Source organism: Aedes albopictus, chromosome 3 (genome assembly GCF_035046485.1).
Source record: "Aedes albopictus strain Foshan chromosome 3, AalbF5, whole genome shotgun sequence".
NCBI lineage: Eukaryota > Metazoa > Arthropoda > Insecta > Diptera > Culicidae > Aedes > Aedes albopictus.
In genome coordinates this window covers 262,394,813-262,407,657 of record NC_085138.1, presented here as the reverse complement: position 1 = coordinate 262,407,657, position 12,845 = coordinate 262,394,813, and the positions used below count along the sequence as shown (strand labels likewise).

The window sequence follows — 12,845 nt, the reverse complement described above, 5'->3', positions numbered from 1 at the left end:
TAGGATATGAATTTGACTTAAGTTAACCTGCCAATTTACCCCATGGGTACAGCTTGATCCATTTCTCACATCCACCTAGACGACCACCCACCAAGCCCAGCTGCCACACGGGGGCACCCCATCCCCAATACCCAACCTTCGGGTGGGGGTGTGTGTCCCAACCGGCGGCCGTGCGATGGAGGCAATATAACTTCACAGAAGCAACAAAACATCGAGGCTATATATAATAAAATAAGGACGAGATGCGTACAGGCTCTGACTGGTGGGATTTTTTTTTGCGTTTTCGCAGCGTTTTTCTCACTCTCACTTTTCAACGGGGATCGTTACCACTGACAACGGCTGTAAAAGTGGGGGATTACATTGGGCAGTCCCAGCTCATACCTATCCATGCGGCAGCACTAGAAAGGACTATTCATTGACAGGTCACGTGCAGCGGGAGCCGATGGAAATTTATGTGATCGGAAATGGTGGTCGGTGGATTTGTATCTTGACTAAGTGATTCTCGTTGCGACATGGCGGCAGTAGTGTAGTATAGTGTTGAATATTATCTCCATTACTTATTTCAGAGCGTATGCAATTTTACACATTTTGGTCGCATCAGAATCTAAGTAAAGATTATGACTTAATTTCAAGATCTTTCCAATGGTGTTCGACCATGTTTTCGATTTACTACGCAGTGAAAATCATCAATTTAGTTTATCGATTCGAAGAGATGCTCATTGACGACTTCAACACGAAAACTGGATCCGATAACTCGGACTGTGAGCACGTCATGGGACGCCAATGTCTCGGAGAAATTCGCGAAAACGTAGAGCTGTTTGCAGAGTTTTGTGGCAACAATGAAATGGTGATTGGGATTCGCTATTTCCTCATCGACCATTACACAAATGGAGATGGATTTCTCGTCATATTTACCTTACCGGTCAGGCTAAGGCCGGGGTGGCCTCTGCTGTACATAGAAGCCGACTCCATTCCACTCGGTCCGTGGCTGTTTGTCTCCAGTTCTGCACGCTGCGTAGGGTCCGCAGATCGTCCTCCACTTGGTCGACCCACCTAGCTCGCTGCGCTCCACGTCTTCTTGTACCGGTCGGATGACTCTCGAGAACCATTTTAGTCGGGTTGCTATCCGACATCCTGATGACGTGACCCGCCCACCGTAGCCTCCCGACTTTCGCGGTGTGGACGATGGTTGGTTCTCTCAGCAGCTGATGCAGCTCGTGGTTCATTCGCCTTCTCCAAGTCCCGTCTTCCATCTGCACTCCGGCGTAGATGGTACGCAACACCTTCCGTTCGAAAACTCCAAGGGCGCGTTGGTCCTCTGCACGTTGGGTCCATGTTTCGTGCCCATAGAGGACGACCGGTCTAATCAACGTTTTGTAGATGGTTAACTTCGTGTTACGGCGAACTTTATTCGATCGTAGAGTTCTGCGGAGTCCAAAGTAAGAACGATTTCCTGCCACAATGCGCCTCTGAATTTCTCTGCTGGTGTCGTTGTCGTCGGTCACCAGTGAGCCCAAGTACACGAATTCTTCAACCGCCTCGATTTTATCACCGTCGATATGAATTCGGGGTGGCGGGCGCGGTGATTCCTCCCTGGAGCCCTTTGCCATCATGTACTTTGTCTTCGACACATTAATGACTAATCCGATTCGCCTGGCTTCCCTCTTTAGTCGGATGTACATTTCCGCCATCGTCTCAAATTTACGAGCAATAATATCAATATCATCGGCGAAACCAAGCAGCTGAACGGACTTCGTGAAAATCGTCCCACTCGTGTTTATCCCCGCGCTTCTTATTACACCCTCCAAAGCAATGTTGAACAGCAAGCACGAAAGACCATCACCTTGCCGTAAACCTCTGCGAGATTCGAAAGGACTCGAGAGTGTCCCTGATACTCGAACTACGCACATCACTCGATCCATCGTCGCCTTGATCAACCGTATCAGTTTATCCGGGAATCCGTATTCGTGCATAATCTGCCATAGCTGTTCTCGATCGATTGTATCATATGCCGATTTGAAATCGATGAACAAGTAATGTGTGGGCACGTTGTATTCGCGGCATTTCTGCAACACCTGGCGGATGGCGAACATCTGGTCCGTTGTAGCGCGTTCGCCCATAAATCCAGCCTGATATTGCCCCACGAACTCTCTTGCAATCGGTGATAGACGGCGGCATAAAATTTGAGAGAGTATCTTGTAGGCAGCGCTCAGTAGTGTGATCGCGCGGTAGTTCCCGCAATCCAACTTGTCGCCCTTTTTGTAGATGGGACACACGATACCTTCCATCCATTCCTCCGGTAATACTTCCTCCTCCCAAATCTTGGTAATGACCCAGTGTAGTGCTCTCACCAGTGCTTCTCCACCGTATTTTAGAAGCTCGCTTGGTAGTTGATCTGCTCCAGCGGCTTTGTTGTTTTTCAACCGGCCAACCTCCTCCTCAATCTCTTGAAGGTCAGGGGCCGGAAGTCTTTCGTCCTGTGCACATACTCCTAGATCTGTTACCACGCCACCTTCGTAACTTGCAGCGTCGCTATTGAGGTGCTCATCGTAATGCTGCCGCCACCTCTCGACCACCTCACGCTCGCTCGTGAGAATATTCCCGTGATTATCTCGGCACATGTCGGCTTGTGGCACAAAGCCTCTGCGCGAGCGGTTCAGCTTCTCGTAGAACTTTCGTGTGTCCTTAGCGCGGTACAGCTCTTCCAATGCTTCAAAATCTTGTTTTTTCCTGCTGGTGCTTCTTCCTCTGGAAGACTGAGTTCTGACTGTTCTGCGCCTGTCTATAACGTACCTCATTCGCCCTCGTACGGTGTTGCAACATTCTCTCCCATGCTGCATTCTTCTCGTTTTTTAACTGTTCACATTCGTCGTCGTACCAGTCTTTTCTGTGATTCGGAGTCGCGAAGCCTAGTGCTGTAGCCGAGGTACTACCTATGGCGGATCGAACATCCCTACAGCCATCTTCAAGTGTAGCTGCGCCAAGCTGCTCTTCCGTTGGTAGGGCCACTGCTACCTGCTGTACGTAGTCTTGAGCCACTTCTACGTTAAGCAGCTGCTCGATGTTGAGCCGCGGCGTTCGACTTCGACGCGTGGTGATAACTGTCGAAAGTTTTGAGCGCATGCATACAGCGACTAAGTAGTGATCCGAATCTATATTCGCACTGCGGTATGTGCGGACGTTGGTTATATCTGAGAAGAATTTACCGTCGATTAGAACGTGGTCGATTTGGTTTTCTGTTTGATGGTCGGGTGATCTCCAGGTGGCTTTGTGGATATCTTTGCGGGGGAAGAAGGTGCTTCGGACTACCATACCACGGGAGGCTGCAAAGTTTACGCATCGCTGGCCGTTATCATTCGATACGGCGTGCAGAAAATCGAGGCGCCTGCTCAACACACGTCGAGGAGATGGAGAACCGTGCTGCAGATATTCCAGAAAGAGCAAGCGTTGAAGGTCAATTGAGTGCCGTCAAGAACGCCTTCATTGCCACCGAGGAGAAGCATTTGGGTGAGTTAAGCACACTGAGAAAGCAGTGGATCCAGATGACACCTGGAGAAAGATAAAGGAGCGAAGGTACGCCAAAGCCGCAATAGAGCGAGGGAAAACACGAGGAGTCAAAACCAACATGGATGATACATACGCAAGCGAGCTATAACGGCCGATTTCTTCACCTCGGCTTAACCGATAAGCCAGGCTTACCCATACAGTTAAACCTGGTTTAACGCTTAAGCCAGGGTGAAGAAATCGGCCCTAAGAGAAATAGAACAAAAAATTAAATAATTAAAGAGATATTGTTGAGTAACACAACCACAACGACGATCTTCTGACCTAACATCCTGGTCCTGGTCTAGGGAATAGTTGTTAAATGAATACTACTACCCTAAGACGGACAAAAAGCGCGTAGTCGTGATCTGTTTTATGTTGTTCGGCATTGATTTCAGTTGGGCTGCAAAACGGTTAGTTGAAAAGGAGAGCGTCCAACATAGCTCTGGCCCTCACAAGTTCCTACCTCATGCTTCCACGGGTCAAGCGATGACAAAGACTGCCAGCTAAGAGTTGTGTGCTTAGCTGGTAGTGCAGCCTGGGTACTGTTGTCCTTCTCACTTCAGCTAGATTGCGGAGGTACGTCTCGAGCGTCTGTTCACCAAGGAAGTGCGGCTCGAACAGCGTCTGTTCTGGCATCCAGCGGCTGAGTAGAAAATTCTCCTTCACCGGAAGCTATACCTAAGGTGGTAGCCCCATCAAGGTTGATAGGGAACCTTAGGCCAACAACCTACATCATTCAACATCACATTTAAGACAATACATAATCAACAATAGTACGCCACAATACTCGATTTGTGGCTGCCGCTCTCCATCATCGGTCGCGCCCAATGCTCGCCAGGTCACGCTCCACCTGGTCCGCCTTTCGTGCTCTCTGCGCTCCACGCCTTCTTGTGCCAACCGGATCAGTTGCAAACACCAGCTTTGCAGGGTTATTGTCCGGCATTCTTGAAACATGCCCTGCCCACCGTATCCTTCTGACTTTGGCCACCTTCTGGATGCTGGGTTCGCCGTAAAGTGCAGCGAGCTCGTGGTTCGTCCTTCTCCACCACAAACCGTTCTCCTGCACACCGCCGAAGATCGTCCTTAGCACGCGTCGCTCGAAAACTCCGAGTGCTTGCAGGTCCTCCTCGAGCATGGTCCACCGGTATTATTAGCGTTTTGTACATGGTGCATTTGGTGCGTGGGCGAATCTTTTTCGACCGCAGTTTCTTCTGGAGTCCGTAGTAGGCCCGACTTCCGCTGATGATGCACCTCCGAATTTTACGGCTAACGTTGTTGTCAGCCGTCAGTAAGGATCCGAGGTAGCCGAATTCCTCCACCACCTCGAAAGAATCATCGTCTATCGTAACATTACTACCCAGACGGATCCGGTCGTGTTCGGTTCCGCCTACCAGCATGTACTTTGTTTTTGAGGCATTCGCCACCAGTCCGACCTTTGCTGCTCCGCGTTTCAGGCGGGTGTACAGCTCTGCCACTGTTCCAAATGTTCTGGCAATAATGTCCATGTCGTCGGCAAAGCACACAAATTGACCAGATTTTGTGAAAATCGTTCCCCGGCTGTTGATCCCGGCTGGTCGCATCACACCTTCCAGAGCGATGTTGAAGAGTAGGCATGAGAGTCCATCACCTTGTCTCAGTCCCCGGCGAGATTCGAATGAACTGGATAGTTCACCCGAAACCCTTACGCAGTTTTGCACGACGTCCATCGTAGCTTTAATCAGTCTAGTCAGCTTCCCAGGAAAGCCGTTTTCATCCATGATTCTCCATAGCTCTGTGCGGTCGATACTGCCGTATGCCGCTTTGAAGTCGATGAACAGGTGATGCGTTGGGACCTGGTATTCACGGCATTTCTGGAGGATTTGCCGTACGGTAAAGATCTGGTCCGTTGTCAACCGGCCGTCGATGAAGCCGGCTTGATAACTTCCCACGAACTCAGTTGTTTTAGGTGACAGACGACGGAAGATGATCTGGGATAGCACTTTGTAGGCAGCATTCAAAATAGTGATCGCCCTGAAGTTCTCACATTCCAAATGGTCGCCTTTCTTGTGAATAAGGCAGATTTCCCCTTCGTTGCACTCCTCCGGTAGCTGTTCGATTTCCCATATCCTGACTATCAGCCGATGCAGATAGGTGGCCAACTTTTCTGGGCCCATCTTGATGAGTTCAGTTGCGATACCATCCTTGCCAGCTGCTTTGTTGGTTTGGAGCAAGGGGGAGTCGCTGAGCACATCTTTACTTGTGCCAATTATTTTCAGTGTGCCAATTATTTTCAGTGGGTATTGAATTGTGCCTCAGTGTGCCCCGAAGTGCCACTGCTTGATGATTCAGATTTTGCTTGGCAACTACCAAGACAACCAACTGTTTGTTTTCATTTTGCAGGTCAAATCCACATGGTTGCCTAGTTTTTTCACCCAAACTCAAGTGTCAAAATTGTGCCTCAGAGTGCCTCGGTGTGCCACACAGCGTATAAGACGGTGTGCTTGGCACCTCTTGGCACAATGTTCCAAGCGACTAGCCCCTTGGTTTGGAGCTGGTGAATGACATCCTTAACTTCCCTCAGCATGGGAGTTGGTTCACTTTTCTTCCTCCGCTGAACTGGCGTCGTCGTTTCCTCCGTTGCCGTGGTCTCCCGTGCCTACGTTCTCCACGCCGTTCAGGTGCTGATCGAAGTGCTGCTTCCACCTTTCGATCACCTCACGTCCGTCCGTCCAGAGGCATCCGTCTTTATCCCTGCAAATTTCGGCTCGCGGCACGAAGCCGTTGCGAGATGCGTTGAGCTTCTGATAGAACTTCCGTGTTTCTTGGGAACGGCCCAGCAGTTCCATTTCTTCACACTCCGCTTCTTCCAGGCAGCGCTTTTTCTCCCGAAAGAGGCGGGTCTGCTGTTTCCGCTTCTGTTGGGTTATCTTCGGATTACCAACTCCTAAGAGCAAACGTCGGGTATCTTGGCCGTTAGTTTTAAGCTAAAATAGATATATATTTAGAATAAATTCTTTGCAGTGTATGAGGACTTACATTTTTGGTTGACCGATATAATAAGGAAGGTGTGAGTCGCACAGGTAACACGCTGATAACCGTATGCCTACAGAATAACTTTATGTAAGTTTCAAACAATTATTGGCCAATAAATACAACTTACTACTAAGCACATAGGAAAAAAAACCGTATTATTTCAATAATTCACCGTACGGTTTTACGAATAAGGATTAGAAAAAGGTATAATTTTGCTGGATTTACAACACTTCAAAGTCTAACGATGTTCACGATGACGAAGTTGTTTTTACGAATCCCCGATGACAATTGGCATGACAATTCGTCACAAACGTCAGAATCATCGAGCGTTGCTGTCAGATGGAGCGTCACGTTCGACAGCGTTGCTGCGACGAGGGGTCCCGTCGGCACATACCCCCGCCCGTAAACCTTGGTGATGATCTGGATCACTGGAGCCAGGTTTAGCCTTCTCGTCGACGTCCAAAACAGCCAGCTTCACGGCTGTTCTTCGTAGAATCCCCATAGATGTCCGCACCAACGCCTGGCGCACTCCTCCGTCTTTCCCAGGAACTACCTCTCCACGAGTCCACTGATTCCTTACCGTACCGCTAACGATCAAGACCAAATCCCCAACTTGAAGATCCTTAACATTCTGAAACCATTTGCATCTACGGGTTATAACTGGTAAATACTCCTTTAGCCACCTGCGCCAGAACTCATCGGCGATGAACCTCGCCAGTTTCCAGCTGCTTCGCAAGGTTGATGGATGGTCTATCGACTCTGCTGCAAGGAATTTCTCACCGGATGAGCTGCCTAACAAGAAATGGTTCGGCGTCAAGGCTTCTTGATCCGCATGCTCTAGAGGAATGTTAATAAGAGGCCTTGAATTTATCATGAACTCAGCTTCCAATAGAACCGTTTCCAGTGTCTCATCATTTGGTTTGCGAGGCCCGTCCAACGTTGTACCAATCGCGACCTTAACCGAGCGAACGAGCCTCTCCCATGCTCCGCCCATGTGCGGTGATGCTGGTGGGATAAACTTCCAGCTTGTTTGCGTGGTGGTGAACTTCTCGGCTAGCGCTTGCTTGATCATCTCGTTTTGTACGTTCAATTCATTGCTTGCACCCTGAAATGCTGTTGCATTGTCGGTCCAGAACTCATTGGGTACGCCACGACGAGATACAAATCGTTGAACAGTCATGATACATGACTCAGTGCTTAACGAATGGACTACCTCTAAATGGATGGCCCTGATAGTGAGGCAGGTAAAAAGAGCGACCCATCTTTTAGCGTTGCTCCGGCCAACCTTGACTAACACTGGCCCGAAGTAGTCCAAGCCAGTAAAAGTAAATGGCTGAATAAAGGCTGTCAGGCGCATCTCGGGAAGTGGAGCCATGGCGGGAGGTTTAGGAGAAGCCTTTGTAATCCGGCACCAAGCACAGTTGTTCTTTACTTTGTCCAGTAATCGTCTTAGTATCGGGATATCGAAGCGTTGACGAACTTCGTTGAAAATAGTCTCTCTGTTTGCGTGGCGGTAACGGCGATGGAACCAGTCTACGAGAAAGAAGGTGATAACGTGATCTTTTGGAAGAATTACAGGAAACTTAGCTTCGACCGGTGCATGAGGCGCAGCACCGATTCTTCCACGACTTCGTAAAACTCCCTTATCATCGAGAAAAGGCCATTTGGTGAAAATAATACTGGATTTCGGCACGGTATGGTGGCGCTGGTCTGGTTGTCCCTTGGATTTGGAGAGAGCAGCAATTTCATCCGGAAACGTTTCACCTTGCGCTGTCTTTCATAGCGATTCCTCAGCACTCCGAAGCTCAACGCTGGTAAGGTAGCCCAGCTCCAACGGTTGTCCCGTCTTCTTCCGTAGGATATTTTCGACAAAGCGCAACACGTATGCTGCTACACGGTGCATTTTGATCCAGCTGCCAAATCGGGTGAAGTCCAAAATCGGTGCAAAATGGGAAAATTGTCATCGAGCGGGTTTCAATTCTTCTTCTGTAGGATTTATCCTTTTCTGCCGTGGCCAACTCTCCTCGGGCGTATGCAGGAAGTTTGGTCCATGGAACCAGGGATTGTCCATATTCAATTGTGGACCATTACCCCAGTTTGTTGCGAGGTCAGCTACATTTTCTTTAGAGGGGACCCATCTCCATTCGTTCGGCTCTGTGGACAGCAGAATTTCGCCAACGCGAACCGCAATGAATTTGTGGTAACGTCTATGGTCTTGGGAACGAATCCACGCAAGTACGGTTCCCGAATCACCCCAGCAGCAACGACGGCCAATTGGGAATGTATGATGGGCCTGGACGCTTTCCAGAATTCGAGTTCCTAACACAGCAGCCTTCAACTCAAGTCTCAGAATTGAGAGTGTCTTTAGCGGTGCTACCTTGACTTTTGCTCCAACAAGTGATACTTGTATGCCATCATCTGTTTCTAGACGTAGATATGCTACACAGGCATACGCTGCTTCGCTGGCGTCAACAAAGACATGTAGTTGAAGAGTACCGAGGTTCTTTGGGAATGGAGATCGGAAGTAACACCTTGGTATACGAAGTTGATTCAGGTGCTCGAAGAAACTTGCCCATTGCCGCCATTTTTCGTATATGTCATCGGGTACTTTCTCGTCCCATTCGGTTCCTTTCACCCAAATGTCCTGGAGGAGGATTTTGCCATGCACCAGAAAGAATGCAATGAAGCCCAGGGGATCAAATAAGCTCATGACCACCCGGGCAATCTCTCGCTTGGTAGGAATGTGTTGCTCAAGTAGTACATGTTGGAGATCTTCTCTCGAACCAAAGGCATACAAAAACAAATCCTCTAATGGCACCCATTTCATGCCAAGTACGGATTCCGATTGTTCTCCACGCTCCAGATCTAGGTTTTTGGATTCTGGTTCCTCATTTCCTCCGACTTTGTGTAAAACCTCAGGGAAATTCGATAGGAAACGCCGAAGAGTAAATCCACCCTTCAAGTGTACTAGCTTGACCTCGTTCACAACCTCAACCGCTTCATTAACCGACTCAAAGCTGTCCAAGTAGTCATCTACGTAGTGGTGATACTTGATAGCAACAGCAGCACGAGGAAAATCGTTTGAAAATTCATCAGCGTTTAGATTTTTGATGAACTGCGCCGATGCTGGAGAACAAGTCGCGCCGAATGTTGCCACATCCATAACATACACTTGAGGTGGGTCTGAAGGATTCTCGCGAAACAAGAACCGTTGAGATTGGCAATCGGGTGTTCGTATCCTAATTTGGTGAAACATCTCCATTATATCTGCACAGACGGCCACCGGATACTGACGGAACTGGTACAAAACTCTCGGGAGGGGAGTCAGCAGGTCTGGGCCTTTTAGTAATCTTGAATTGAACGAAACATCACCCACCTTGGCTGCAGCGTCCCAGATCAGTCGAATCTTTCCGGGTTTGCGAGAGTTCGTTACAACGTCCAGGGGAAGATACCATACCAGATCGGCTTCAACGGATGTCAGTTCGGAAATAGTGGCCCTATGAGCGTAGCCTTTTCGCTCGTAATCCAAAATCTGTTCGTGGACTCGTTTCTTCAAATTCGGATCCTTTTGAAGCTTCCGTTCCAGTCCCTCCAGTCTACGTACAGCCATTGGGTAGCTGTCAGGGAAAAGAGGGTTGTCTGTCCTCCAAAGAAGTCCAGTTTCATAGCCGGGCTCATCAGGTATGCGACGAGTTGTGTTCATCAGCAGCTCTCTCGCACGCTTATCGTCGTTGGATTCTGGAATCTCGAGTGATCCTGAAACACCAGTGTTCTCTAGAGTGACGAAATCTCGAAACTGCTCGTTCAGTTCCCGATCGGGATCGGCTACTGCTGCGACGTGGAAATTGACAATTGCCTTCTGAGTTCTTTGCCCAGGGATGCATCCGTAGATGCTCCACCCCAGCCGACACTTAGCACCAATCGGATCCGTGGGTCCTCCTTCTCGTAGCTTCAGGGGAACGCACAGTCTCAGGTTGTCCAGTCCTATTAACAATTTGGGTTGCACTAGCTCATAGTCTTGCAGCGGGAGACCTCGTAGATGAGGGAAGCGTTGTGCGAGACTTCCATATTTGAGTGTTTGGGATGGCAGCACTAGACGACTTACAGTACGAGCATCAGCTAGTTTGTACTGTGCGTTACAACCCTTCCCGCAAATATTAGATTGTATACGCTGCGATTTTGGTTCGTGCCGCTTTACGTTCCCGGTCCATTGCAGTGTGAGTGGCTCTGGTCGACCCTTGATCCCTAATTGTGAGGCCACAGATTCTTCCACCAATGTGTAGGAGGAACCCTCATCGATAAAGGCGAATATTGTTTGGCTGTTGTTGTTGCTAGAGAGCACTACGGGTACGATGCGGAAGAGCGGCCACTTAAGACCTCCAGAAGATACGTGGTTTGCTGAAACGCCCAAGTGTTCCGGGGACTGGGCTGGAGAGTGAAGAAGATTATGATGTTTCTGCCGGCAACCTTCGATCCCACATCCGTTCCAAGATGGCCATTTGCCATGGCTATTGAGACATGTGCGGCACAATCCCTTCTCATGGACCAATTTCCAGCGCTTATCCAAATCGGCAGCTTTGAACTGGTGGCAGTCCGCCACGCGGTGGCCAGTTCTCCCACACGCCCAGCAGGGCCTGTCTGCCTTCGAGCTGTTAGAAGAACCATCGGGCGCCACAGGAAGCGTTCGATCAGCAGAGTGTGTATGAACGACACCGGATCCACCTAATTTCCACTTGTCACTTTTCGATGTGCAACTCAGTCCAGGAAATTCGAAAGAGACTTCGCTTGCAGCGGTCACCAGGCCGGACATAAATTCTCCAAAGGTTTCAAGATTTGGTGCTTGCCTTTTGTTCTTGAAAATTGCCCAGTCCAGTCGCATCGATCCTGGCAGTTTCTCTACTAGCTCCTGCAGCAATACGGGGTTCAACAGGTGGCTTTGCTGGCTGGCAGCCTTGAGGTGGTCCACTAGATTTTGTACGGAAAGGCCGAAGTTGATTAGTGTTTCCAAGCGATCGTGTCTTGGTGGAGGCACTTGCTGAATTTTGTTCATCAGCGATCGAATGATGAGTTCCGGTCTTCCATACAGCGTGCGCAGGGTCTTAATGACGTGTGGTACGCTCGCAGGCAGGAGTAGCCGACTTCGCACCGATTCCATGACGTGGCCCTTCAGGCAGCGTTGGAAGCGGACTAGATTTTCCGCATCCGAGTACCCGCAGGTGTCCGTTGACTGCTCGAAGTTACTTATAAATACCGGCCATTCCTCCGGATTTCCGCCGAATGTGGGCAGGTCTTTTCCCAACACCTGCCGCGCTGCGATCTGCACCTGCGTGAGTTTCTGGGTGAACGGCGTGAACTCTTGCTGCAGCGAGGCTGGCTCACGAAAGCGTCGGGGTTCCGGTGCGAGCACAGGATCAGTAACGTGTAGATGATTCTCAACGGCGTCTTCGAGAGATCCCCTAGGGCGGGAAGTACCGTATAGATTGTCGTTGCCGTTGTTTTCATTAACCATCTCCGAGCTAACGGCATTTGCCTGCGAATCCAACCAACTCTTCACCCTTTCACCCACATCTGAGACTGACCCACTTCTACTGCTCATTTCTGCTTGTTGTCGGATGATTGCCTGTCGCTTCTCGAAGGATTCTCTCAGTATTTGTTGTTGTTTCTTCTTTAACGCCAGCTCTTCGTTTAATTTGCGCTCGCGGAAGCTTCGCTCTTCTTCAACAAGCTTACGTTTTTCCTCCAGTTGACGTTCCTCCTCTTTCAGTTAACGTTGCTTCAACTCGTCTTGTTCTAGAAGCTCCTGTTCCTTCAAACGCAAATCTTCTTCGACCAGCTTCAACTGTTCCTCCAAAAGGGCCACACGCATACTGGAGGTGGTGCTTTTGGGCGGTTCGGGAGCCTTTTTCTTTCTCTTTGATCCGGCCTTCGACGCCGCTTTCGTTCCCTTTGGCAGGCGAGCCCCATCCGTCGGAGCTTGCGAGAACAGATTGTTTGAAGTTCCTTGTTTCGCATCACACCGTTTGCAGATGTATTTCACTTCCGGACGTTTTACCTGCCCATCTACTCCAGCACATCCAAAATGCTGCCATAGCTGGCATACACTGCACTGGACCATCTCTTCTTCGGCCTGGTCAGGCCGGTCGCATGACTGCAGTTGCGTGGAGTGGACGATGTTTGGGGTTGAGTGCGATCATCCATCTTACCTTCCGTAACCACAAAAATCTTAAAGAAATGTTGGCTTATCTTCGGATTACCAACTCCTAAGAGCAAACGCCGGGTATCTTGGC

The 12,845-nt window shown here is 49.5% G+C and overlaps 1 protein-coding gene across 1 annotated transcript; it reads right to left on the bottom strand.

The window, feature by feature from the left end:
• Positions 1 to 8,518: 8,518 nt before the first annotated feature.
• Positions 8,519 to 12,154, bottom strand: LOC134290723 (uncharacterized). The gene has a single exon (XM_062857906.1). It carries the CDS (start codon positions 12,152 to 12,154, stop codon positions 8,519 to 8,521), a length of 3,636 nt encoding a protein of 1,211 aa, XP_062713890.1.
• Positions 12,155 to 12,845: the final 691 nt, after the last annotated feature.